At 42.4% G+C, this 27,912-nt stretch overlaps 2 protein-coding genes across 13 annotated transcripts in view; one reads left to right on the forward strand and one right to left on the reverse strand.

Annotated features, from left to right (window-relative positions):
- Positions 1-1,264: 1,264 nt before the first annotated feature.
- PIGP (phosphatidylinositol glycan anchor biosynthesis class P) lies at positions 1,265-13,979 on the reverse strand. Of its 3 annotated transcripts, none has more exons than XM_010801718.3 (5): positions 13,582-13,979; positions 13,346-13,449; positions 4,492-4,564; positions 2,287-2,405; positions 1,265-1,461 (listed from the first exon to the last, which is right to left on the reverse strand). In XM_010801718.3, the coding sequence occupies exons 2-5, from the start codon at positions 13,425-13,427 to the stop codon at positions 1,349-1,351; spliced, it is 387 nt and encodes a 128-aa protein (XP_010800020.1). In that variant the 5' UTR covers positions 13,428-13,449; positions 13,582-13,979; the 3' UTR covers positions 1,265-1,348.
- Positions 13,980-14,241: 262 nt separating this feature from the next.
- The window catches only part of TTC3 (tetratricopeptide repeat domain 3), a 119,783-nt gene continuing 106,112 nt past the window's right edge, over positions 14,242-27,912 (forward strand). The window contains exons 1-2 of one of the 10 annotated variants that reach the window (XM_005202056.5): positions 14,242-14,419; positions 26,905-27,053. In XM_005202056.5, coding sequence (XP_005202113.1) covers positions 26,916-27,053 — 138 coding nt within the window. In that variant the 5' untranslated portion in view covers positions 14,242-14,419; positions 26,905-26,915. 10 annotated transcript variants of the gene reach the window in all.

Genomic DNA, 27,912 nt, shown 5'->3' on the forward strand with positions numbered 1-27,912 from the left:
GTCAAGAATACTGGAGTGGGTTGCCATTCCCTTCTTCAGGGGATCTTTCTGACCCAGGGATTGAACCCCAGTCTCTTTACATCTCCTGCATTGGCAGGCAAGCTTTTTATACCACTAGCACCACCTGGGACGCCCCGGCAGAGTTACTCAAACTAATGTGTATACCAAATCCTCCAACCCCTTCAAGAGTACTTCCCCAAATCTGCTTGATTCAGTGGAAGGCACGATCATCTCCTCAGTTCCTTAACTCAAAAAGACCTAGGAGTGACCCTTGATCCACAACTCCTCTCGTGACCTGCCTACCCTGAACCACCAGATCCAGCTGTGTCACCAACAAATGCTACAAAGCTACCCATTCCTCCCCAGCCCGACTGCCACCCCTCTGCAAGCACTTCCTGCCTGGACTAACGTAATAGTCTCCTGACCAGTCTCCTTACGTCCACAGTCTTGCCCCACCCCAAGTCCTCCTCTGAATCCAGCCTCCATTCACTACCCAGTGGCTTTTATATATATATATATTTTTTTTTTTTTGGCTGGGCCTTGTGGCTCGTGGGATCTTAGTTCCCCAGGGACTGAACCTGCACCCTTTGCAGTGAAAGTGCAAGAGTCCTAACCACAGGACTGCCAGGGACCTCCCCCGAGTGGCTTTTAAAGACACAGATCGGGCCACGTCACTCTTCCTTAAAACCTCCCGATGGTTCAGTATCTAAAGTGCCTCACACCCATCATAGTGACAGGTAAACCTGACATCTCACTTGGTCCCACACAATGCTCACGCCCTCCCGCAGCAAGCAAGCACAAGGCCCCCTGCTGGCCTGCGGGCCGTTCGACACAACAAGCTCCTTCAACCGGCAGGTCTCTGCCCTGGCTGTTCAGTACAGAAAGCTCCTTCCTGCCCTGCTCATATTCCTAAATGACGACTGATTCTGCCGATCAAATCTCAACCCCAGCTGTCTCCTCTCAGCAGCCCTCCCTGACCACCCACGTAGTTGTCCCTTAGACACATTAAATGTCTCCTCCAAAGTCTGAGAGTTTGAATTTTGGGCTTCGAAGAACAAACAGTGGGGAGGATATAACTGCCCTTTGAAAATTACAACGTGAATGCCTTTTTGCCATATAGTAATGCAATATTTCTTCTGTCCATTAGTAACTACTATTTGATAACATTTATAATATTATTAGAACTTAATATAAAAGAAGTTCAACCTACTTTTTTTTTTTTTTACATTTCAACACTGGATATTAATCCAAAAGACAGTCTAAATTAGTATGGTTCAAACCTTTATGTCAAAAATTTATAATAAATGTTTGGTATTAGTCCACATACAATTAAGTTCTTGGTGTAAAGTTATTTAGCTTCAAGAAAGAACATTTGGTTTACTTCACTAATAGGAATATCTCTTAGTGCTGGGATGGCCTCTTCTTGGTCTTTCTTGTGCTGCTGGTTTTTGGCATAGTTATCTGTAAGAAGACAGAAGGCTCTGTTTATCCAAGTAATCTCTTCAACAGTCTCTGTGCTTGTGGAGACCCACCATGTAGTGTACTGGGCTAACGTTTGGATAAGGACAAATACCCTGTGTGATGTAATTAAAAGGCCCCTCAAATCCTCTTTTTAGAAGAAATGTCCCAATTAGAATAAAAACCAGCAAAGCACTTTTTGCAACCTCTAACTTGGATAAGAAATTGTTTCATTCAACTGTACAATGATGATTCAAGTCCCATCGCACATTGCTCACAGAAACAGAATTACACCAACACCCCAAAACTATGAAACTATTTGGTACAATCCTTCATATAAACTTTACAATTTCCCCTCTTTGTACAAACTGTCTATCTGCTGTAATTCCAACCAAACATGCAGGGAACACAGTAGGTTACCTGTGACTCTTCTGACCACATAACTGTGTCTGGGGTACACAGTGACCCCGAGGACACCCTCCCCCCGCCACCCAAGTTCTTCCTCCCAGACAGAGTCTGCAGGGACCTCTTCTGTCATTCCTGGATCTGCACAGCCTGTTTAGGATGACAGAAATTTCTCGCAGAGTTTCCAGGGAACACATTACATATTTGTGGCTGTTAACTAGCGCTATTAAACAGTGTTTTCACAAAAGCTTATTTGTGCCCTGTGACCACTTTCTCTGGTGTAACTGTTGATCTATTTCTCAAAGGTCCTTTCTACTGCGACCATGTGTCACTTGCCGTAGCCTGCTTTTGGTCGCTTCTCTTGATAAAAGTGTTAATACCTGCTCCTGCCTCCCCTAGCAGTTTCCTCGGATGTAAATTTACCTGTGATATTATGAATGGAGTCAAGTGGAGAGGTACTCATCATGTTTATTCCAAATAAGAGGACGTAACCGATGACTATGGTAATGAGGAGATACACAGGCAGAGCAACGGCCCAATACCTGCAGAAGAGAATGTTAAAACAGGCAACAGACTTCACAGAAAGCTGCAGTTCTCAAGAGTCCATCACCAAGTTAACACACTTTTAAAGTTTATCTTTTGGCTATGGTGGGTCTTCACTGCTACACTTGGCCTTTCTCTAGTTGTGGAAAGTGGGCTTCTCTTGTTTTCGGGCACGGGAGCTGTTTCTTTTGGCGTTTACCTCCTCTTTTCTATACAACATTCTCATATCATTCATTGCTTCTTGATTTGTTTTCAACTTCAGATATTTTCTCTGAACTTGGTAATATGGACATGAAAATGTTTATATAAATAACGTTTGCAACTGAGCACCGTAATATATTATTATTTTACGTCTTGTACAATTTTTTGTAGTAGTTACCACTTTTAGTCTGTTTGCTTGGTTTTCCATGTGCCTATCAATAATCAATCCTCAAATTCTCTGACAGATTCTAATATGCCTCTTGATACTTTTAGGCATGTCAAATGCTCTCATGTTTTATTGGTGTGTAATTTCTTTCTTTCTTGCCATTTTCTCTTTCTGGAACTTCTAAGACTTGGATTTTTTGCTGTTTTACTTCTCTCATCTTGTCTCTATTTTCTGTTTTGCTATACTCTAATGGCACCCCACTCCAGTACTCTTGCTTGGAAAATCCCATGGACGGAGGAGCCTGTTAGGCTGCAATCCATGGGGTCACGAAGAGTAGGACACGACTGAGCGACTTCCCTTTCACTTTTCTCTTTCCTGCACTGGAGAAGGAAATGGCAGCCCACTCCAGTGTTCTTGCCTGGAGAATCCCAGGGACGGGGGAGCCTGGTGGGCTGCCGTCTATGGGGTCACACAGAGTCGGACACGACTGAAGTGACTTAGCATAGCATAGCATAGCATTCTACTTTCTGGAGATCACTTTCGGTGTTTCTTCTAAATGTTCAATTAAAATGTTAATTTTGGTTATCATAGTTATAATTTCTATGCAGTAATTCTCTGAACATTTTTTATTTATAGCATTCTGTTGCTTCATAGTTATACTCTTTTCTTATCGCTGAGGATTTTGTTAACGTTTTCTTTTGTTCTTTGCATTATCTCCATTTCTTTCAAGTTTCTTTTGCTTTTTCTCTTTTATTTCATTTTAGAGGCTTTATGTCTGGTAAGTTGTGGTTGTCCACTCACATTTACATATGAAGTACGGGGAGAGGACATGTCGGGGGAAACATTAAAGAAATACAGATGAAGTACTAACAAGTTAACTGGAAACACTGTGCGTATGCGGCCTACAATGGCCAACTGATGACCCTCACTACGGGAGACCTGGTCATTGCCCTGGTGGACCTCTCGTTTTCAGAAGCCTTTGAGCCAGCTTTCTCAGGGAGGACCCTCCGATCTTGCTGGGAGGAGGTGGGAGGTAGGACAGGTGCTTGGGAGGACTCACACTTCAGCAAAGCAGATTCTCACTTATTCCTGTTTTCAGTAAGGTGCCTACACAGACCTAGAGTACCCCAGATTACAGGCTCAATTCAGTCTTTCCAGAGTGTAAAACTCCTTCTGCAGGGGAGGGTTTGTCTCTCAGCTTTAAAGGCTGAGGAGGATTGGAGGGCCAAATGCTCTTTAAACACTGTTTCAGCCTGAACAAGAAATACAATGTAAAGAGGTAGCCACACTTCCAATGTCTGGGCCTCTGTGTGTGGGCACAGAGGCTCTGGCTGCCTCCTGCATGACTGACGTGGGACAGTGGGAATTAAGTCAGGTACCTCTCTACCTGTCTGCAATCCACTTCCCAGATTTTATTGATACATCTCTCCTGTCCCTTTATTTGCTCCTGTGGGTTTATATTTTAACAATTATTTTTTATTATAGGCTTATTTTATGAAGATTTTGGAAGGAAGTGGAGATAGAGATGTACATTCAGCCCACCATCTTTAAGCAGAAACATATCAATAATGATTTTTTAAAGCTTTACGTTTCTATATGGTTATGTGCAGATCTTAAAAGATTAAATATAAGATTTGAAAAAGTCTTGAGGAAAAATCTGATCCTTCAAAACAACACTGATATACTCTCACTTTATTTAAGAAATATATTAAACTTACTTTTGAGGCCAATAAGTTAAGCCTAAGGAGTTTAGCCAAGATTCAGGAACAAAAGCCCACACAAGATACAGTACTGCAGAAGAGGGGGAAAACAAAAAAGGAAAAAAGGTCAGTAAGGCATGCATCTGATTTATCAAGATTCAAGTAAAAAAAGGTCCTTTGAACGTTCCTTGATTAACTGAGAAATGACTTTTTCCTCCTTATTTGTACCATTTCTGTAACACTTTGCACAATTACTTTCTACGAGTTTTTTTTTTTTTCCTTTAGCCATGGACTTTATTGTTTCAATATCTACAACTATTATTCTATACACAAAGTTTAATTTTTTACAAAATCCTATACTCCACATTGCTAGGTCACTTACTCTCCCTTTTACGGCACATTTCCATCAGAACTATTTTCCCAAATCACAATCTGCCTGACTGTGTGCCGCTGCTGTTCAGTTGCTAAGTTGTGTCTGGCTCTTTGTGATGCCATGGACTGTAGCCCACCATCTCCTCTGTCCATGAGATTTCCCGGGCAAGACCTACTAGTCATTTTAAAAAACTGTGGTTAAAAAACCATAAACACCATTTGAAAGCGTAATGTTCAGTAGTGTTAAATATATTTGCACTGCTGTTAAACATATTTCTGGAATTTTTTCATCGTGTGAATCTGAAACTCTATACCAACTAAACAAGTCTTACTTAAAACAAGTATGTCTTAATTCATGTGAAAGAGGAGTGAAAAAGCTGGCTTAAAACTCAGCATTCAAAAAACTTAAGATCATGGCATCGGTCCCATCACTTCATGGCAAATAGATGAGGAAACAATGGAAACAGTGACAGACTTTATTTTCTTGGGCTCCAAAATCACTGCAGATGGTGACTGCAACCATGAAATTAAAAGATGTTTGCTTCTTGGGATAAAAGCTATGACAAACCTAGACAGCATATTAAAAAGCAGAGACATTACTTTACTGACAAAGGTTTGTGTAGTCAAAGCTATGGTTTTTCCAGTAGTCATGTATGGGTGAGAGAGCTGGACCATAAAGAAAGTTGAGCACCAAAGAATTGATGCTTTTGACCTGTGGTCTTGGAGAACTCTTTTAGAGTCCCTCGGACTGCAAGGAGATCAAACCAGTCCATCCTAAAGGAAATCAGTCCTAAATACTCATTGGAAGGACTGATGCTGAAGCTGAAGCTCCAAAACCTTGGCCACCTGATACGAAGAACTGACTCACTGGAAAAGATCTTGATGCTGGCAAAGATTGAAGGCGGGAGGAGAAGGGGACAACAAAGGATGAGATGGTTTGGATGGCATCGCCAACCTGAAGGACATGAGACTGAGCAAACTCCGGGAGCTGGTGACGGACAGGGAGGCCTGGCATGCTGCAGTCCATGGGGTCGCAAAGAGTCGGACATGACTGAGCAACTGAACTGATGTTTTAATTTATGCAATTCACACTTAACCCATACTATTTACAAAAATATGTCTTAACTCATACTATTTTAATCAATTTAAGGGCAGAAATTATGCCTTAAGAACTGCTGTAATTCTTATAGCACCTAGCAATTTTCTTTATATGCAGTAGGTATTCTACACTTCATTCCTACAGGGTTGAAACAACAACAGACAATTAGTGGCGTAAAGGTGAATTTATCTACCCTGTTCTGATTCATGACATGCTTTATCTCCTAGAGCACAGTCTTATTGCCACGTCAAGTTTCTGTGGCCTTTACTGCTGTATCTGTTATAACAACAGCCAACCTCTGAGCACTCACTTTGGGCTAAGCACACTTCTAAGCACTTTGTCATTGTTGTTGAATTGCTAAGTCATGTCTGATTCTTTTGAGAGCTCATGGACTGCAGCCAACCAGGTTCTTCTGTCCATGGGATTTCCCTAGGCAAGAATACTGGAGTGGGTTGCCATTTCCTTCTCCAGGGGATCTTTCCAACCCAGGGATTGAACTTGGATCCCATGCATTGGCAGATTCTTCACCACTGAGCCACCAGGAAAGCCCTCTGAGCACTTTACATGTATTATTTCATTTCCTCAAAACAATCCTAGGAGGTATTATGTTAGTTTTACAGATGAGGAACTGGTATCTTGGACATGTTACGTCATGTTCAAGTGTTATCATTAAGTCATGTCTGACTCTTTGCAAGCCCATGGACTGTAGCTCACCAGGCTCTTCTGTCCATGGAATTCTACAGACAAGAACACTGGGGATCTTCCTGACTCACGGATTGAACCCAGGTCTTCTGCTTTGCAGGCAGATTTTTTACCATCTGGGCCAGCAGGGAAGCCCTGCCCAAGTGCCAGAGACAAATTTCAAACCACCTGTCTCAACTATGATAAAAGATTAACATTTTTTTCAACAGATATGTATTACAGAATTCTGTATGTCAAAGTGTGAGACAATGGTGAACCCGAAAGAGATGGCCTCTGCCCTCCCCAAGCAGAGGACCAGAGATGAGTAAACTGCTATTTTCAATACACTGTGGTAAGTGCTAATGAGCAAGTAACAGCAGATGATACGGGAGCACATAAGGCGGCCCTCAGCCCACGGTGGTGGTGATGGAAGTGATGTGAATGGTCAGCAAAGATTTCCTGGAGGAAGTCATTAAGCTGGGGCCTGAAGGATGAATGGGGGTTAGGCAGATGAAAATGCTAATGGCTGGGCTTGCAGTTGTGAGGAAGGAAGGAAATATTAATAACGAGAAAACTGTGTTCCTGGCCACGAGCTGCAGCGAGAGTGTTAGGAATAAAAGAGAGTGTGGTGGTGGATGGCAGAAGGAAAAGCTGGAAAGGATTGGGCTTGCAACTCAAGATTTCAAGGTTAATGAAATACAAATAGTGGCAAAAACACAAGGCAAATTCATAAACGGAAATAACTTGCTTAAACTAATTAAATGAATGACTATTTATTGTACATCTGCTATATGCTAGGTGCTATGAAAAGGTCAAGGCTCCAAAGAAAAATGAAACGTGGTGTCTATCCTCACAAGTCCTGTGGGCGAAAGACATGAGCCAGATGCAGTGGCAGGAACCTCCTTAGCACTGTCTTATGTGACCCCTCTCAGACCCTTCTGAAGTGTGTGCCAAGATTATTCCTTACTCACAGATGAAAAAAACTAAGTCATGGGGAATTTAAGTCACTTGCCCGAGGTCTCAAAGCTAACAGTTACTGAGATGGAACAAGAACTCAGGGCATGTGTTCACCCATGGCCTGTTCCTCCCAGGCAGGAGTCAGAGCACTGGTTAACAGCATGAAGGGGAAGCAACGTATCTGGGGAACCCCAGGCAGCCTGGAGTGGCTGGGGCATACAGTGGGAGGCTCTGAGCAGTGAGAAACCAGCTGGAAATGTGAATGGGTCCCAGATCATGAAGACTGTGGGCAAGGAACGTGAACTTTATGTTTTGGGCAAGGGGAATAATTGAGTATTTCTGGAAGATTCCCTGGAGGTGTAAATGGCAACCCACTCTAGTACTCTTGCTGAGGAAATCCCATGGACCGAGGAGCCTGGCGGGCTACAGTCCATGGGGTTGCAAAGAGTCGGACATGACTGAACACGCACCCACCCACCCATACACCAAGAGAAATAACTACCCAGGTTCCAGAGGTTTTCATCTGGGGAGTTCAGGCCTGGATCTCAAGCGTGCTGCTGTGAGAGCTGCGTCTAAGATGTTTCTGTGGAGGAGGAGAGGCCCCAGCAAGCGCAATAGCAGGAGCAGATGAACAAGGTGGGGGAGGAGAAGAAGTGCAAGCAAAGAGGACTCCCAGGCTTTCAGAGTGGCGTCTAGTAATTCCAACCTTGAAGATTCTCCACACTGCACTGTGAGATTTCCCCCCAAATACCGATCAGATGGCATCACTTGCCAGTTTTGAACTTTGATGGCTTTAGAATAAAATCCAAAGTCCTTCCTAGGCTTTGCAAGAACTTAAAACGACCAGGCTCCTGCCTGCCCCTCCAAGGTCCAGTCCTTACACACTACGCTTCAGCTCCAGATGGCGTCTCATGTCTGCACTTCACACAACCTTCAGAAGCAGGGTAACTCAGCTTGTAGTGAGCGCTATCTGCCTGAAATGTTCTTCCTCTGACTCTTTCAGTGCATTTGGTTCCTTAGCTTGCTTCCTGTCTTGGCTCAAACATCACCTGCAGAAAGGCTTTCCCCAATCGCTTGCTCTTCAGCTGTGTCCCACCCGCACGCCATACCCTCTTACTCCCTTGCCATTTCTCTTTATTTCCTTCAAAGCCATTACCACAGTCTACAACTACGGTTATGGATGGAATATTTGTGCCCCTCCCCCTAAATGATTACATTGAAACCCTAATCCCCAATGTGGTGGATTTGGAGGCAGGGCCTTTGAGAGGCAGTTAGGTATAGATGAGGTCATGAGGGACAGGCGCCATCATGGGATTAGTGTCCTCGTGAGACCCGGAAGAGATCAGAGCTGTGCGCTCTTGTCCTCCACCATGTGAGGACACAACAAGAAAGTGACAGTCTGTAAACCACATCAGGGCCTTCACCAAGAACCCAATCATGCTGGCATCCAGATCTTGGACTTCCTGCCTCCAGAGCTGAGAAATAAATGTCTATTGTTTAAGCTACCTTGTCACAGCCTAAACAGATTAAGACAATTAGCTTTTTTTTTTTTTTTAAGTTAATTATTTAATTTATTTGGCTCTGTCTGGTCTGGGTCTTACTCCCTGGAAGACCTTACTCCTTGGAAGGAAAGTTATGACCAATCTAGATAGCATATTCAAAAGCAGAGACATTACTTTGCCAACAAAGGTTCGTCTAGTCAAGGCTATGGTTTTTCCTGTGGTCATGTATGGATGTGAGAGTTGGACTGTGAAGAAGGCTGAGCGCCGAAGAACTGATGCTTTTAAACTGTGGTGTTGGAGAAGACTCTTGAGAGTTCCATGGACTGCAAGGAGATCCAACCAGTCCATTCTAAAGGAGATCAGCCCTGGGATTTCTTTGGAAGGAATGAGGCTAAAGCTGAAACTCCAGTACTTTGGCCACCTCATGCGAAGAGCTGACTCACTGGAAAAGACTCTGATGCTGGGAGGGATTGGGGGCAGGAGGAGAAGGGGACGACAGAGGATGAGATGGCTGGATGGCATCACTGACTCGATGGACGTGAGTCTGAGTGAACTCCGGGAGTTGGTGATGGACAGGGAGGCCTGGCGTGCTGTGATTCATGGGGTCACAAAGAGTCGGACACGACTGAGCGACTGATCTGATCTGGTCTGGGTCTTAGTTGAGGCGCACTGGCTTCACTGCTTCGTGGCACATGGGATCTTCGTTCCCTAAGCAGGGGATTGTGCCCTGCATTGGAAGGATTATTAACCACTGGACCGCCAGGGAAGTCCCTACAATTAGCTTTTAAATTCAGTAAATATTTCAACATACAGAGAGACTCATGTAACCCCTGTGCACCTACCACTGTGTTTTATTAAAGCTGCTGGGTACTGGCTTCTCACCTCCCTGATTACTTTCTGCCTCCCTGTCTCAGGTTTAATGACTTCCATCAATTCCTTCAAACCACTGGCATCGTTAGGCTTTTGCATTGGATGTTCTCTGTCTGAGAGGCTCTTTCTCAACATTGCCATGGCAACTCTCATTTTTTGTGTCTGTGCCTAAAACTCATCTGTCAGTGAGGCACCTCCTGACAGCTGTACTTATAACAGCAAGCTGCTTCCATTCCTTACCCTCTTTCTTGCTTAATTTCTCCCCAAGGTACACACTATCATCTGACATTCTATATGTTTTACTTATGTAAATTGTCCATTGACCATCTCCCTCCCAGCAGAATGCAGACTCTGAGAGCAGGAAATCTGGGGCTGTGCTGCTCATCTCTGGTCAGTAACAGTGCCCAGCACATTGTAAGCACAAAAGAAAAATTTGTGGAATTAATTTCTGGTTGTGCAATAAATGCTGGAGAGGGTGCGGAGAAAAAGGAACCCTCTTACCCTGTTGGTGGAAATGCAAACTAGTACAGCCACTATGGAGAACAGTGTGGAGAGTCCTTAAAAAACTGGAAATAGAACTGCCATACAACCCAGCAATCCCACTGCTGGGCATACAAACCAAGGAAACCAGAATTGAAAGAGATACATGTACCCCAATGTTCATCACAGCACTGTTTACAATAGCCAGGAAATGGAAGCAACCTAGATGTCCATCGGCAGACGAACGTATAAGAAAGTTGTGGTACATATACACAATGGAATATTACTCAGCTATTAAAAAGAATGCATTTGAATCAGTTCTAATGAGGTGGATGAAACTGGAGCCTATTATACAGAGTGAATTAAGTCAGAAAGAAAAACACCAATACAGTACACTAACACATATATATGGAATTTAGAAAGATGGTAACGATGACCGTATATATGAGACAGCAAAAGAGACACAGAAGTAAAGAACAGACTGTTGTACTCTGTGGGAGAAGGCGAGGGTGTGATGATTTCAGAGAATAGCATTGAAACATGTAGATTATCATATGTGAAACAGATCGCCAGTCCAGGTTCGATGCATGAGGCAAGGTGCTCAGGGATGGTGCACTGGATGACCCTGAGGGATGGGATGGGGAGGGAGAGTCAGGATGGGTAACACATGTACACCCATGGCCAATTCATGTGAATGTATGGCAAAAACCACCACAATATTGTAAAGTAATTAGCCTCCAATTAAAAAAAAAAATTTGTGATTGTGGGTCCTGTTGGAGTTAAGTCTTATTAAAGTCATTGCTTTTATTTATCTGTATGGTTTCTAATCCTTCAAATACTCTATAGAACACAGATTTGCAAAAATGATGATATTGATGATAACAATCAGAGTCACAGCTAAGGTTTAATTGGGCTTCCCTGGTGGCTCAGATAGTAAAGAATCTGCCTGCAATGCAGGAGACCCAGGTTCAATGCCTGGGTTAGGAAATTCCCCTGGAGAAGGGAATGGCAACCCACTCCAGTGAAGTACAGGTAGCCCCCACTTTTTGAAAGTCCACTTTATGCCATTTTGCTCTTAGAAAAGACCTACAATAGTACGTTTTCTTTAACCAAAGGAAATCTGAAGAGGATTTTTGCTTCTACTAAAAAACTTTTCTGCATCTGTTTTGCAGGGAGCTGTGGTAGAAGCAGTGCGCACCCAGAGCAGGTAGAGTGGCTCGTCCGAGCTCCTTTCCCAGGGCTACACTCAGCATCTTAGCGTCAAGCCGCCACAGCTTTGAACTGTGTCTGTGAGCATCTTTACCTGAACTAAGTATCTTTATCAAATTGAGTATATGAGCTCAAGTTTTGTGCGTTAGCAAATGTGCTCTTCATTTTATACCATTTTGGCTCGCCAAGGTTTCATAAGAATGTGTGTGTCTGAAAGTCGCTTAGTTGTACCTGACTCTTTGCCCACCAAGCTCCTCTCTCCATGGAATTCTCCAGGCAAGAATACTGGAGTGGGTAAGCCATTCTCTTCTCCAAGGGCTCTTCTTGACCCTGGGATCAAACCCAGGTCTCCTGCATTGCAGGCAGATTCTTTACCATCCAAGCCACCTCTAGTTTTGCAGGGGAAAGCTGTACTTACTGTTCCTACGCTACATATTCCTTTAAGTGCTCTGCATAAATGATGGCAATTTATCTTTACAACAGACATAGAGGGCCAGAACAGTGACATCAACCCAGTATGCCGGCATTGAAATTTTAGCTGTATCATTTACCAGTGGTGTGACCTTGGGCACATTATTTAAGCCCCATGTGCTCAATATTCTCATCTGAAAATGAAGACACTAATGACAATTTCTATCTCACAGGACTGTCTCATGCTTCCTTAGCTTTTAATAGACATGTTCACCCTTCCACAGATGAAGCATCTGAAGAATTGAAGATGCAAACAGTCCTCCACAAAGCAAATCTGTGGAGGAGTCAGGATTTGGACTCAAGCTATAACTTCTTCATAGACTGCCCTAGGCAACAGCTTGGTTGCCTATACTGATGCAGTTAGTGTTCAGAAGCACGGCCACTCCATCTGCCTGGTGTCCACAAAATTCTAAAAAGTTCTGGGCATCCACTTTTCTCCCTAATTCTCAGATCCTTCTGGGGAGAGACATGAGGCCTGCTGTATGACTCTGGAAATATGGTGTCTTAAAGAACAAGCTTTCTTATCTGTAAAATGAGACCATATGAGGACTGACTGAGATCCAGGATGGACTTCTGGAGCCTGATTCCTGTTCCTCCCAAACTCCCACAGCTGCACTGGGGCCACACCAGATTACTCCTTTCCAAACCTCACCATGCTTCCCTTCAAGGCCTTCCCACTTCTTCCTTCTTACTGTAGGAGATAAAGTCCCTGGGAGAAAAATTAACTCTGACTTTCTTTTTTTGGCTGCACTGCCTCAGTGCCTTATCCTTGTGACGAGGAATCGAACCTGAGCCTTGGCTGTGAGAGCGCAAGAGTCTTAACCACCAGACTGCCAGAATTGCCAAATTCCCTGAATTTCCATTTTGATTTCTTATCTCTTCATTAGGTTCCCAAGGCACGTATCAACTGAGATACTATTAACTGAGATTTAATCCTCTATCTTGTCCACAAAACCAAGACCTTCTTAAGGGCAGGGATCAGGTTTCATTTCCTCTGCAATCCTTCCTGGTGAGGCATTTTTAAAGATCTGTTGAGATTAAATCTTTCAGGCTCATGTCTGGCATGTAGAACACGCTGAAGAGACAAGAGGTCTCTTCAGGTTTTCTCAAAAAGAGACAAAGGTTGAAAGAATCACAGTTCATGTGTACACATTCTACTAACAAACGGAATAATTTCCTTGTCCTTTAACATCAGAGACAGGCCCTGGCCATCCATCAGGAGAGTACTTACTGAAGCCAAATTGGGAGCTTAAGAAAAGAACAAAGCCATAAATCGCTCTTTCTGGCAACGGCGACGGTGAATTTTCCACCATTTTCCCCGTGGCTTTAGATATGCTGTGGGGGGAAAACAAAAACAAGTTATCTGTCAGTGATCCACTCATTTTCACTATGGGTCTATTATAATCTCACCGCTTTGCTATGGGCACAGCCTCTGCGTTTCTCCAGTAAACCAAACAGGATACACACCTGCTTGCACACGTGCACACAATCACCCAAACGTTGCCTGCACGAGCAACCAGACCCCCAACCTCACGTGCGCGCGCACACAAGCAACGGGCTAAAGCGCGCACTTCCTGCAGTGGGGGGTGGGGGGTGGCACTGAACGCCACCCCAACTCTGCAGGCTTCGCCTCAATAAGAACAGGGAAGAAAGGGCAAGGACGGATGGGGGGGCCCGCGCCCAAGCGCCCTCCCGCCTGGGCCTCGACACCCAGAACTGGGCCCTGCCGTCTCATAGGTCAATTTTCTCATTCGAGTTGCCCCCGGGTTGCGGGGTGGCCCTCGACCTTGGGTCCTCCAAGCGCCGACTCCCCCAGCGGCACGTTCGGCCACCTCAGGGCCGAGGCCTCGGCGCAGGCGCGGACTAGGGGAGCCGCAGGAGGGCGAAAGAGGACAAACAGCGAACCGCCTGGTCGCCACGGAAACCCTGCCCGCGCGCAAGCGCACCGCGACGCGGGTCAGTCAGCAGCTCGAGAGCGCGGGGGCGAGCGGGAAATCGCGGGGCTCGCAGCGGGGGGCGGGGCGGGGCGTGCGCGACGGCGCATGTGCGTTGCGGCTCACGTGACGCACGTTCCCCGCCCCACTGCCGCCGCCCGGCCGCTAGCGCCCACCCGCCCGCCCGGCGGCTGACGTGGAGAGCCTGTGGAGGCGGCGGCTGCGGCTGCCCGCGTCCGAGGCTCGCGGGCTGCGAGCCCCGGTGAGTGCACACCTGGCGCGCGGCGGGGCTGCCGGATGTGTCAGCTTGTCGCGCAGCAGCCGAGATGGCCGGGGCGAGAGGCCCTCCACACCCCCGCCGGGGGTGTGTGGTGAGTGTGGGTGTGTGCGCGTCGCCCCGCGTCGTTGGCTGTGGTGCCTGTAGTGTGTGTATGAGGGGTGGATGGTGCCGGTTCGGGGTGTGTGTATGTGTGTGTGGCCGCTGTCGTCGGCCCCAGTAGGTGTGTCTTTTTTGTCTGATTTCCCTGTTCTGCAAGTGGGGGTCCTTCGGGGCTCCTGTGCGAAGGTGGGAGAAGCCCTTGTGTGTGTGCGCGTCCCCAGGCCGCCCACGCGCCCTCGTCGCCGTCGGTGCGTGGGTGACACCCCCGCTAGCCTTGTGGGGGTCCGACGGCCCGAGCGCGCGTGGACACGCGAGATGTCTGCCCTCGCGGCCCCTTTGTGTCGGTGTCGATTCTTCCCGGCCCGGGCGTGGACGCCCCGGCTGTGTGGGTGCCCCCTCCGCCTTGGTGTCACAGCCCCTCTCTTGGGGTGCTCGCCCCCCCCCCAACCCTCCCCGCGCGCGTGGCCGCGCCGCCTGCAGTCGTGACCGACCCCCTTGCAGCAGCGCCCGCGCGGGGGTGCGTCCTCTCGTGTCCCCGCGCGCCTGGGTCCTAGTGAGTGCGTGGTCGCCGGGGTGCGAGTTTTCGTTCGAGAGTGTTGGTGAACGTTGTTGCACGCCCCCCTCCCCCGTGTTTTGCGTTCTTTACAAATGCGCCACCTGTTTTCGAGAGAATGGCTGCCGAGTGCGGGGAGGGGGTCGGGGGAGGGAGACTTGAACGCTGTGCTCGCTGCGCTTCTTCGAAGCATCCTCTCCCCTATCTCCCATCGCTAATGGGAAGAGGCGGGGACAGCCGGGGGGTCCGGCTAGCGGCTCCGTAGTGTTTAGGATGTCCAGTGTGGCCTGTCGGAACAGCCTGTTCTGGGGACGGAATAAGGGACCAGAGGCCAAAAATGGACCTAAGGCGTAGGTGAATGTTGTTTGGTACCCGTGTGGCGTACCATTTTTAGAGGCCTCCTAAGATGTCCAAAGATCTTCGATGGCAGACTCCTTCCAAAAAATATATGTATACGCGACAGCTGGGCAAATACGTTCTAGCCAATCCTAGGCGTTCTTGATGGTACTTAACGGTTCACATAAGTGTTTTGTGGCGTTCACATAAATGACCTCTTTTGGTTTCTGCCCAGGGTCCTGGCGATAGAAACAAGGTAGACAGCTTACAGGTTTCAATCCTCCTTTGGGAGCAATTTCCTCATAATTACAGCTCTGGTTAGGTACATTTTGTATTGCAGGAAATTTGCGTTTTATCCTAAGGGATATGGGATTTATTACAAGGCTTCACAGGGAAGGAAACTTCAAACATATTAGAAACCCAGCTGCTCCTCTTGGTTGTCAAAGGTTCGTGCTCTGCGCTCAAGGGCTGCGTTTTTGGTCTCTGTTTCTCCCTGTTCATTTGCTCAGTTTTCTTACTCTTGCCTCATTTTCTGGCATTTTGTTTCTTTTCAATTTCTGGAAGGTTTCAGACGTAGAATACAGAGTGGGATCTAACCAGTTCATGACTGAGATTTACAGATGTAATTATTTTGCCGAATTTACTTCAGATCCTCTTTTTAGTTTAAAGAACTAAAATTGCAAAATATGGAGGTGCTCTCATTCCCGCCTCTCTTTTCCTAGCGGTAGTCACCGTGTTTAGGTTTGTGTATATTTCCTTGCATATTTTATACTTTGATCACGGTGAATCCATTAACAATATATAGTGTTGTTTTTTAGTGTGTATTTTAAACTTTAATGGTATTAAACAATATGTGTCTTTTTGCAACTTGCTTTTTTCGATCAGCATCCCATTTTCAGATTTACATGTGAATAAATTGGATAATTGTGTTTGGTTCATTTTAATTGCTGATATAGAATTCCATTGTATGAATATACCATAATTTACTGATCCGTTTACTAATCCGTTTTCCTACCGATGGACTCTGAAGGTTTTTGACTCTAAAAACAGTCCTGCTTTGAACATCCTTGTATTTGTCTGCTTTGTGCACGTTTGGAAATTTCTTGAGAAAATACACCTAATAGTGGGTTTTGCTGCATAGTAGGATGTATGCATCTTCAATGTAACCAAATATCACAGAAGCTCTCAAAGTGCTTACACTAACTCATCACTCTGAGTGGTACTGAGTGAAGACACCCATTTCCTCACACTATTGCTAAACCCTTTATGTTACCTGACTTACATTTTTGCCTCCTCTTTACTGACCAGCTTCCTTATAACTTTAACTTGCAGCTGAATTTGCCTACAGCCGCCTTGGCTTCTGCTCTAGCCCTGTGTAAAGCCTATGGGTTCCTCTCTCAGAGCTGACTCAATCTTTTATCTCATTCGGTTCTCATAAAACTAATTGCAGTGAACATTTATTTTGTACCTAATGTACTTCCTATGGTTGATGTAAGATAAAGATTTCCATGGTATGTTAGATGTACCTCTCTAGTGGCAGGTGAGGTGATTTAATTATTTTTTGCATATGATGAATGGGTTTTAAAAAATCTTTTTTCCTCTTTAATGTACTACTTATACTTAATGCTTTCAAAATATGTGTAACATATATACAAGTTGTGAAGCAAGGCAATAAAATGAACGCCTCTCAACCCACCACTCAATCCAAGAATCAAAATGACCGATTTTGAATGTTACCATCCCCAGGGTGACTTCTATTGAATTGTGTGTCATTCCTTGTATTTTAAAAATAATTTTATCAAATATGTGTATATCCCTCAACAGTGTATTGTATGGTTTCTATTGTTTTTGAATTTTACAGTTTGTTGGGCTGGCTTATTTCACTCAGTGTTATGTTTTTGAGAGTCACTGATATTCAGATAGACATCTCATTAATTTTCATGGCTGTGTAATATTCTGTTGGAGAATATAACACAGTGTATGTACTCTTCTGTTGATGAACATTTTGGTTGTTTCTAGGTTTTGCTATTTTGAAGATTCTTATATATTTCTTCTGGTACACAGTTGCAAGAATTTGTCTGCTTTTCACACTGGGATATATGCCTTCCAGGGAAGTAATAAAAATTTTCTGAGGGGTATTTGGGCACAAGTGATATTAATGAATCAATTTGTAGATACTAAATTCCACGTGTATCCTTTCCTAAAATTGGTAATGCCTGAAGCCTGTGATAGAAACTTCCTCTTGGCTCTACTTGCCCACCTCCCCCTTCAGAGTAGCATTTCTGCCTTAAATTAGGAAGGCATACCACTTACTTGCATGGAATCTTATCAGGGTAACGTCCCAATTGAAAAACTCTCCATGGAACAAAAGGATAATTTAAAATACATGCAGCTATAGTGTTAGGAAACACTTCTTTTAATGCAGACACTTTCCATCTCCTCAAGAGCTGCGTTTCCAATAAAGTGTAACTTTTATGTTTAATTATCAGCATTATGTAGGGTTTCCCAGGTGATGGTAGTGGTGAAGAATCTGTCTTCTAATGCTGGGGGTGTAAGAGACGCAGGTTCAAGCCCTGGGCAGGGAATATCCTCTGGGGGAGGGCATGGCAACCTACTCCAGTATTCTTGCCTGGAGAATCCCGTGGACACAGGAGCCTGGTGGGCTACCGTCCATAGGGTCACAAAGAGTGGGACACAACTGAAGTGACTTAGAGTGCACACACACAAACACATCAGCATATATACTAGTTACCTTTTGATGAACTCGATGCTGTAATAATTACAACATTTTAAACCAGTGATATGTCAGTGTTATTTTAAAATGTCACTGTGATACTCTAGCAATTAAACTTAGGACTGAAATTTTTTAGATGTCATTTAAAGTATGAGTGTAATCTTTAATAGCATTTATTGTGGTTCATCAGTAAAAAGAATGTTGAAATACCACTGTGGTAAGCTATTTACTAGAAGTGGAATTGCTGGACTGTGGGGTATGAATATATGGTTCAACTATAAAATGACACCAAATTGTTTTCTGAAGTGGTTGTACCAGCTTATGCTTTGGTGAGCTATTTTGTCAATTTATATACTTTGATTAGCATTGTGTTAAGATTTACAGTTGATCTATATCCTTTGCAACACTTGTTACTTGTCAAACTTCTTAATATTTGCCAAATGGATATGAAATGTGCATTGTGGTTTTAATGTGCATTTATTGATTGTTAATGACTTTGAACATCTTTTCCTTTGTCTGTGAACCATCTATCTCCCTTTTATTCACAAAAAGGAAATTGATCGTTCACACACAGACACACACACAAATACCTGGTCATATCTCTCACCCACTTTTCTGTTGGGTTCTCTTTTAAAACTGTAACAGGTAACAGTAATCGTTTATTAGGAATATACATTGTAAATATCTTATTCCAGTTCGTGGTCTTTTTGCACTTTATGGTGTGTTTTGGTGAACAGAAGTTCTTAATTTCAAGGTAATCTAATCGGAAATTTACAATGCCCTGGGATCATCAAGACATTCTCCTGTGTTTCTCTTTAAAAATTTTTAAATGATGCCTTTCACATTTAAGTTGGTAATCCATCTGGTACTGATTTTTGTATATGGTGTGAGTTAATGATCCACACTCATTTTTCCCTCCATGTGGCTACAGTTGACCACATACCATGTATTGAATTGGCTCTCTGTTCACCAGTGATCTGCTGAACCACCTTTTTTTACATGTTTAGTTTCTATATGCATGGATCTGTTTCTGATTCTCCTTTCTGTACCACTTGTCCACCTGTCTATCTGTTGATAGCACACTGTCATGATTATTAATGCTGTAGTTTTACCTGACATCTTGATGTTTGGGGGGCACTTGAGTCTTAGCTGTTTTTGTAAGAATCTTGTCATATGGCAGAAGAAGCTTTTCAGGAATGAATTGGAATGATTAAAATCAGTTTGGAGAGATTTGAAATCTTTAAGATTTTGAGGTATGTATTTCCATTTATTTAGGTTTCTAATGACTTTGATACAGTTTTGTGAATTTTTCCTTACAGATCTAACAGTTTTTAAATGTTGATTCTGATGTTTCTAGGAGTTTTGTTGCTGTTACAAATGATGCTTTTTAGATTCTGTTTCCTGTTTGTTAATAGAAATTTATGGATTTTTTTACACTGAACTTTAGTCATTCACTTGATAAACACTTATTCTGATATATTTTCTATAATTCTTTTGGGTTTTCTATGTGGATAATTATATCACTTGCAAATAGTGACACTTTTGGTTCTCCTTTCCTTTCCAATTTTCCTTAATTTTTTTTTTCTTGGCTTATTATGCTGGCACACTTCTAGATCTATGTTTGATGGATGTGATTATGGTTATTAGAAGTGATTTATAGTGAGCATACATGTTTGTTCTTGATTTCAAAAAGAATGTTTTCCCCTTAAAAATGTTTGTTATGAGTTTCTGTAGACAGTCTTTACTAAGTTAGGGAAGTCGTCATTTGCCTATTTTGTCACATGCTTCTCTGCGTCTGTTGACAGTATCTTGTGGATTTTCTCCTTTAATACACTAAGTGTAGTGGTTCCAATTTATATATTTAAAAATTCTTAATTCTCTCTTACATTTGTTCTTAAGATAGATGTAAGTTGACTTTGATGGGTTGTCTTTTTGTGAACTGGATGAAGTTTGCTAGTATTTTATTTAGATTTTTGCATCTGTTGATGAATGAAATCACCTGTCATTTTTTTTCTTGACTATCTTGTCTGGTTTTGGTGTTCAGGTTACACTGCTTTATGCCAGGTACAGTGATTCATTTTTTTTCTCTTCTCTGGACAGTTTGGATTGGAGTAATTTGTTTCTTAAAAGCTTGGTGGCATTTACCTGTGAGATCGTTTGGATCTAATTTTTTGTGTGGAAGGATTGTAAATTATAGATAGGTTAGTAGTAATTAGCAATTGAATAGTAATAAGACTTCAGCTTTTCAGCTTTTAGTGAGTTTTGTAAATTTTATTTATTTTTTAAATTAACTTTTTGTTGGAATATAGTTGATTTACAGTGTGATAAATTTTAGAAATTTTTTTCAACAAATTTATTTTCATCAGGTTCAGGGTACTGTCTTAATTCCCATTTTAATCGTTTATTTGTAGTTATCTTCCCTTTCTCATATTGGATGTTATTTGTGACTTTTTTCATTAATTTTGCCAAAAGTTTATCTATCTTATTAATCTTGGCAGAGGATGAATTTTTGGTCTATTAATATTTTGTTCTATTATATTTTTAGTCTTTTTCTCCTTTATGATTTCCTTCCTTTTCCTTCTTTTAGTTTATTTATTTATTTTGAGCATGCAAATATTTATTGATACAATCTTCACCAGAGGCACACTTTATTTTTAATTGATAAAAATAACAAAGGTTTTTCTAAACTGTTGATAAAGAAGATTTTCTTTGATTTTATTATTTTCTAACCTAAACTGCATGATTAGCTTACTACTTTTCAGCCATTCCGGTTTTCTACTATGAGCATGTAAAGCTATGTAATTCTTCAAAGTTCATTTTTGCTTTACATAATATGGTTTAATTTATGCCACTTTGATTAAGTTTTAAATTTAAACAAAATTAAAATTTCTATTTTGATTTCTTTGACTTACATCTTTGAGAGTTTTCTTTAAAATATGTGTTTTAAAATTTCCAAATATTTCTTCATTTTCCTTTTTGTTCATTTCTTAGTTGTGTTGTCAGGGAATGTAGTGTGTATTTTTCTTAAAACATTTGTTTGTCCTTCTTCATGGCTTTGTACATAGGGAATTATAATTCTTCTGTGTGTACTTGTGAAGAATTTATATCTCTCTAGTTATGTATCTGTTAGATCAAACTTAAAAATTGTGTTTCCGGTTGTCTATATTAATTTTCATTTGTTTGACCTAGCATGAGAGAAATGCGTTTCAATCTTCCACTGTTACCTTCTTACAGACTCTGTAGTTCTATCAGTTTTTCTTATATGTATTTTGAGACTATTTTATCTGATACTTGCAAGCTAAGCATTGTTTTCCTAGTGGGTTGATGCTTTTCTCTTATGTTGTGGTTCTTCCTATGCCTAATTTTGTTTTTTTGTCTTTTAGGGTCTGTTTTGTCTGTCCCGCCTTTCTTTTGGTGGTAGTTTACATGGATTAACCTTTTTTCTTCATTTTCCTGTCCTTTTTTTATGTCCTTAGATTTTAGGTGTCTCTTAAGAATGTATTACTAGATTTTTTAAAAAATACAGTCAGATAGTTTATGATTTTTAATTGGTATTTTTAGAAGTTAGTTCAAGTCTCTTGGTGGTCAACTCTTTTTTTTTAATCTGAAATTAGTTTTATTTTACCCTTGTTCTTGAGAGAGAATTTTGATAGGTATACAGTTCTTAGGTTGATGCTTTGCTTTCTGTTCATGTGTAAAGATGTTATTCTACTTGCAAAGTCTGCTACCAGTTTTATTTATGGTGATTTGAAGAAAATACTTTTCATCTCGCTGCATTGAATTTTCTGTCTTTGGGATTACACCTTTACATCTGAGTCTAGATAGCGATTACTTTTTTTTATCCTATTTTGGATACATGTGTTTCTTGATTCAAAATACTGTCTTTCATGAAGTCTAGAAGATTCTGAGCCATGTATTATTTAAACATTTTCTCTTTGATTTTATCTACTTTCTCCTTCCCAAGATTTAAGTGGATATATGTATGTATGTATGTGTTTCCAAATCACTTATTTTTCATCTTTTATATTTTTAACTTGTGTCTTTGGCAGAACTTAAAATGCTGGATAATTTAATCAGGCACATGTTCTTTTTTATCAGTTTTCTTGACGGTGCCTAATCATCTCGTCAATCCATCTGTTTTATTTATTTTTAACAATTATACTTTTAATTTTTAAAAGTATCACTCCATTCTTTTTAGCTATACCCAGTCTCCTGTTGCTTGCTCATTTTTTTTTTTTTTTGAATCTGTAGATCTTCTATAGACTGGCGACCCCCATGTCTGATGTCCTTAGGGATCTAAATTTATTGCTTGTTTTTTCTGTTATCTCCCTCATGGTGGGTTGTCACCTCCTGTGCTTGGAGATTTTCAGTTATGAACTCTTCCTTGATTGCTCTTTCTCTCTGGGAATTCTCAGAGTCTGAGTTGAGATACTTTCCTTCTGATAGGGCTTGTGTCAGCGTTGGCTGGGAGCTGTCCGTGGGACCCCCTTTTAGTCTCTCACTTTGCTCCTGGCCCACGGCTCCATGTCCCATGTTGTTCTTGTCATCTTGACTGTGAGGTTTAGTTTCTAGATAGAGGTTTGTTGCTTTGGGGGGAAAAGTGACTTTAAATGTTCCCTATTTCTGTGAGCTCAGTAATATTAAAAAAAATTTAGCATCCACTTTGTTTTGCAGTCATGAAATGCCCCATTGGTTCATCATAACTGATGGGATCAGAAGTCCTTTACACTTGTATTAAATTTTTGTAGTATGTTCATTTTAGTTTGTATCAGGAAAAAGTTCTGTAAGATTTCTTGGTGATAACAAATTTTCTATTAAAACAAGTTTATATCTAAGTTGAAAGTTGAGTTATTCTAAATCAAAATATTAAATAGGTAACAGCACAGTTGGCAGGTGGATTTGGCAAAGCTTTCTACTTTGGGGTGTGTGAATTAAAACTTTGGAAAACAGTGAGATAGAGAATAAAGGTGTGTAGGGCACAGTGTACCGTTTGGACCCATAGTGAACCTACAGAGAGAAATTGTGAATGACCAAACTGTGAACATTGCTGTCAAAATGTTGGGAGCAGGATGCTCAGAGAAGAGGTGTAAAAATAAACTTGGTGGTAGTGAGAAGTTCAGGAAATGCTTCCTGGAATCGAGTAATAAGGACTGGTAGGCATTCTGGTTGCAGATGAGGTTTGTTTAGAAATGACAGGCAGCTGGGTGGGACTGGCTTCTGCATTATGTCGTGGAGTGACTAGAGAAATGCAGGAACAGAACCACAAAACAGAACCACTTCTGTGCTGTAGTAGGGAGTTTGGTCTTTATTCTGAAGATAAAGAGAAGTTAGAGTTAAGTGTAAAATTTTATGATCAGAGTTTTAGGGGATGCCAAGATCGAAGGTAAGTCACCAGTTAGGAGGCTGCTTGTTCAAGTAGTTCAGAGAAGAGATGAAGCCTCAGCCAGGGCAGTGGCCCTGGGCACGAAGAGTTGTACGTGTGCTAATTTGGGTTTCCTAGAGGAGTTGAAATGACAGGACTCTGTGGTCACTTTGGTTATGAATGTTGAAGGAGACTGGGGAGTCTAGATTGACCTCCAGATTTGGGTAACCAGGTGGCATGTAGAGCAGTTTACCGGTAACATACAGAAAGAGGAAAGAACTTGGTTTCATTTGTTCTTGAGGAAAAGGATGTTTGATTTTGAACTCACTGAATCTGAGAGGCTTGTGGGATGTCTTGGTTAAGATCCAGTAGCGGTTGACAGGGAGAGTCTAGAAGTGTATGAGTTATAACCCAGCGTGGAGAGATTTGAGAGTCTTAACTGCATTTTTAGTCATGGTTTGCTAAAATAGTGGGTTATGAGACCATTTACAGCAGTACATAGATAAAAAAATTTTTAATAGGAATATATGCTAATATGTCTGAAAAACATAAGCTGTACTTCCAACTTATAATAACACGGGTGCTACCACTTAGGCCAAGTGAGCCCAGTAAAAAAGAAATACTAAGAAAATAAAGTACATGTGACTTGTGGAAATGGCAAAACTTGTGGTGAAGCTATGCACATAATGAAAGTTCAGAAAGCGCTATTGTAAGCCATGGGTGTGGAGAGAGTAAGCATGAGAAGAAGAGACAGTTGACCTTTGGGTGGCGGGGAATGGAGAAGAAGCGCCCATGGAGACTGAGGAAGAGCAGCCAGAAGAATAGGAGGAGGACCAGGAGAAGATGGTCTTTGGAGTCCAGATGAAGAGTTCTGAGGAGGAGGAAGTGGTCCACAGCGTCAAGTAAGTTGTAAGCTGAAAAGTGCTTTTGGACGTAGCTATTAAGGGAGACCATTTAGTTGGAGGCATCCACATAGTGGATTAAAAAATACTCGTCTAGTATGTTAGTCATAGCTGATGTTCATAGCATTTCCTATACGTCATGTGCTAGTAAACGCACTTGACATATGTTAACTGGTTAATCAAATAGGTAGTATTGCTGTCCTCATTTAATAAATAGGAAACAAACACCTCAAGAGGTTAAGTAACTCATCCCAGATCACACACTCAGGAAATGGGAGAGCCAGGATTCAAGCCCAGGCAGTCTGGTTCCAGAGTCCATGCTGTTAACCACTATGCCGCATTGCCTCTCTGGTTAAAACAGAATAGAAAATAACAATAACACCATTGCCGTAATTATGGTGCGGTGGGTGTAGGGCATGGTATCGGTGAGCTATGCCAGGCTGGGGGTGACCAGCATGGTGTCACAGTGGCTCAGTCTGACACTCATGAGCACATTAATTGCATCCGATGCCGTGATGGTGACAGACAGTTCTTGGCTCTTTCTGTATTTATATACAAAAAACACTTGTTAAGAAAAATGAGTTTAAACGTGTATGTGTTTCCCAGAATAGCATATGTCCCATATCATGTGCCATACCTTGGGTGCTAAAATGACTTTTTATTTTTTTCAATCATTGTTTGCTTTTGGAGTTAAATTCTCTAAATGGGAAATACTGGTCACCCAGAACAAGTCAGAAGGTTCCAGACATTGTAGTTATTCAGTCTACTGGAAAAGATCAGTAACAACTTCACTAAAGCGTTTCCTTGGTGGAAGTGGAAGCCCAACATTAGGAAACTGAAAATGAAGGAGAATGGAGCATTTGAATGGGACGAAAAAAAGCATTCTTGATGAAGGTGAAAAACATCTGTGGTAAGAGACCGAGGAGACCTGAGCCATGATGACTCTTGGCTGGGGTCAGCAAGGAGCTGATCAGAGTTACAGATTTAGAAACTGGTTTAGACCTGGGCAGTGATCCAAGATGTGGCCTTGTGAATGAAGAGCTTAGGTGAGGAGGGCAGCAAGGTGCACTTTAGTTGAGGAGGTGGTCGCACTGCAATGGTTGGGTCCTGAAGGGCTGTCCATGCCCACCTTAGTGTGGCTGGAATGATGACCGGAGGAGAGAGGAGAGCACCGTGAGCTAGTTGCTGGTGTTCTTTAACACGGCAGCAGCCAGGAGGCAGCTCGATCCATGACAAGGAAACGTAACCTAGTGAAATACAGCGTTTGAGAGGAGACCATAGAGTCCGAAGACCTAGGTTTGATTCCCCCCAAGCTTGGTGATCTTGGGCGGATTAGTTTTGCTGTGAATGTTTTCATCTGTACAGTGACGATGGTGATACTTGTACCTGCAGAGAGTTGCTGTGAGTGTTGATGAGGTGGTGCACGCAAAACGCTTGGCACATCGTGTGACAAATGGTACCAACAGTTTGCTATGAAGGTGGTTATTGTTCTTCACTTCTGATATTGTGAGGTGGTTGTACAGCAAGTGGAACATGAAAAGGATTAATTAAAGAAACAGATGTATTTTCCAAGGGCTGATGGTGGTCTTGGTTAGGAAAAAAGAAACTTGGTTTATCCTAACAATAGTGGGATAGTAGTGGTGAAGTGAAAAGATTAAAAAGCACTGTTAATAATGGTGCTGGTGATGCTCAAAGAGGAAAGTCATTCTTTGGAGAAGAGTTAGAAGTAATAAAATACTGAGTTCTTTTCAGTGATAGTTAGGTTTTGTACCAGTTCTCTGACAGCTATACCTTTTTATGACTGAACTTGCTTCAGGAAAAAAAAAACTTGAGTCTGCAACTCCAGCCCTCTGCCCCTCTATTGAAATAGTTATTTTAAAAATGTGGTTGTTGGTAACATGAGGGGTTTGCCCACTGTTGCAGTCTAGCAGTGCTTACCTGCGTTGCAGTAGTTTAGAGAATAAGGAGCAGTGAGTGCTGGGAAGGTCTGGATGTGGCTGTAGGAATTAAGAGGTGGGCACGCTCTCCCTGTACCACTTCAGCTCTGCCCCTGTGCCCAGGACAGAAACACACAGTTCGGTCTGGATAGGCAACCATTCTTTCAGTGGATCAAGATTTAGTTCTAGTCAGGAGGTGGAGAATGTGGCAAGAGTTCGTGTATGATGAAATAGCGTATTTCATAGATGCAGTAAAAGCAAATGGAGTTAAAGGGCAGTGGTGGAAAGATGTTTTTTGTTCACTTATTGAACTCATTGTTTGAGGACTTAGCACATGCTAGGAGCATACAAAGATGAAATAAGCTGCCCTTAATTATCTTCCATCTAAAGGAGACATGTAAACAGTTAAATTCAGAGATGGTGACTCTTTGAACCTAAAGAAAAGAAACAGATTAAACTGATGGTTGAAGAGAGTCATGGCAGAGACTAGCAAATGAGGGTGAGACTCTTCCAGAGCTCAGTGTTCTCATCAGAGTTGCTTCCTGGAGGCATAAGTTCCAAGTATTTATCAAACATACCGCAGAAGCTAGGAAAACTGCTCATATCATCTCAAATGATTTCATTGTTGATTTGAGTTTGTGTTGTGTCCTTAGGGTGGTGTACCATGGCCGATTTTCCCCAGGGAAATTTTGCAGATTATGCCTTGTTAGAAGATTGCCCTTATGTGGATGATTGTATCTTTGCCCCTGAGTTTATGTCCAGTGATTATGTTCGTGTGACTCAGCTTTACTGTGATGGAGTGGTAAGTAGATTTCTTAACTTTTTTTTTTTTTCTTGGCCTTATTGCACCACATGCCAGATCTTAGTTCCCCGACCAGGGATTGAACACATGACCTCTGCATTGGATGTACAGTCTTAACCACTGGACTGTCAGGGAAGTTCCCTTAACTTTTTATTTTTAATATAGTGTCTTCTTAAAGTTTTTTTTTAAATTGAGATATAATTGACATGACATTAGTTTCAGATGTACAACATAATGATTCAACATACGTATATATTGTGAGATCAACACAGTAAGTCCAGTTACCGTCCATCTCTACAACATAGTTATACATTGTTTTTCTTCTTGTGAGAACCTTAAAGATTTCCTGTGCTACTTGAAATTTTACAGGGAGGTATATATAGTTTCTGCAGGGGTCGTTTCAGACAAGAGAGCAGGCAGTGCCTCACCAGGGGATATGTGCAGTGCTGCTGAAAGCTTGTTTTCTGCCTGGAGGTGAGCAAGGCTCTCAGGGGAGACCCATAGAAACAGACTGGGGGAAGCCCTGTGAGAAAAGGCTGAAAGACACATCGGTTGAAGATGTGTTGAAAATGTGTAAGTAAATGTACCGAAAGTTTTTAGTTTAGTACTGATTGCCCTTACATCAAGAACTGGGGACTTCCCTGGTGGTCCAGTGGTTAAGAGTCCGCTTGCCAGTGCAGGGGACATGGGTTCGATCCCTGTTCCAGGAAGATCTCACCTGCTGTGGGGCAGCTAAGCCCGCATGCCACAGCTACTGAAGCCTGGGCACCCTAGAGTCTGTGCTCTGCCAGAGAGGCCACTGCGAAGAAAAGCCCGTGCACCACAACTAGAGAAAAGTATGTGTGCAGCAGTGGAGACC

The sequence above is a fragment of the Bos taurus genome, chromosome 1, assembly GCF_002263795.3.
Source record: "Bos taurus isolate L1 Dominette 01449 registration number 42190680 breed Hereford chromosome 1, ARS-UCD2.0, whole genome shotgun sequence".
Classification (NCBI taxonomy): domain Eukaryota; kingdom Metazoa; phylum Chordata; class Mammalia; order Artiodactyla; family Bovidae; genus Bos; species Bos taurus.

What these genes read in the sequence shown, in the direction of transcription:
- PIGP (XM_010801718.3), bottom strand. Translation starts at nt 13,427, where the DNA reads ATGGTGGAAAATTCACCGTCGCCGTTGCCAGAAAGAGCGATTTATGGC. An exon ending in TTAACTTATTGGCCTCAAAA is followed by an intron (nt 2,406 to 4,491) that starts GTAAGTTTAATA and finishes TCTCTTCTGCAG; the next exon opens with GTATTGGGCCGTTGCTCTGC. An exon ending in CTCCATTCATAATATCACAG is followed by an intron (nt 1,462 to 2,286) that starts GTAAATTTACAT and finishes GTCTTCTTACAG; the next exon opens with ATAACTATGCCAAAAACCAG.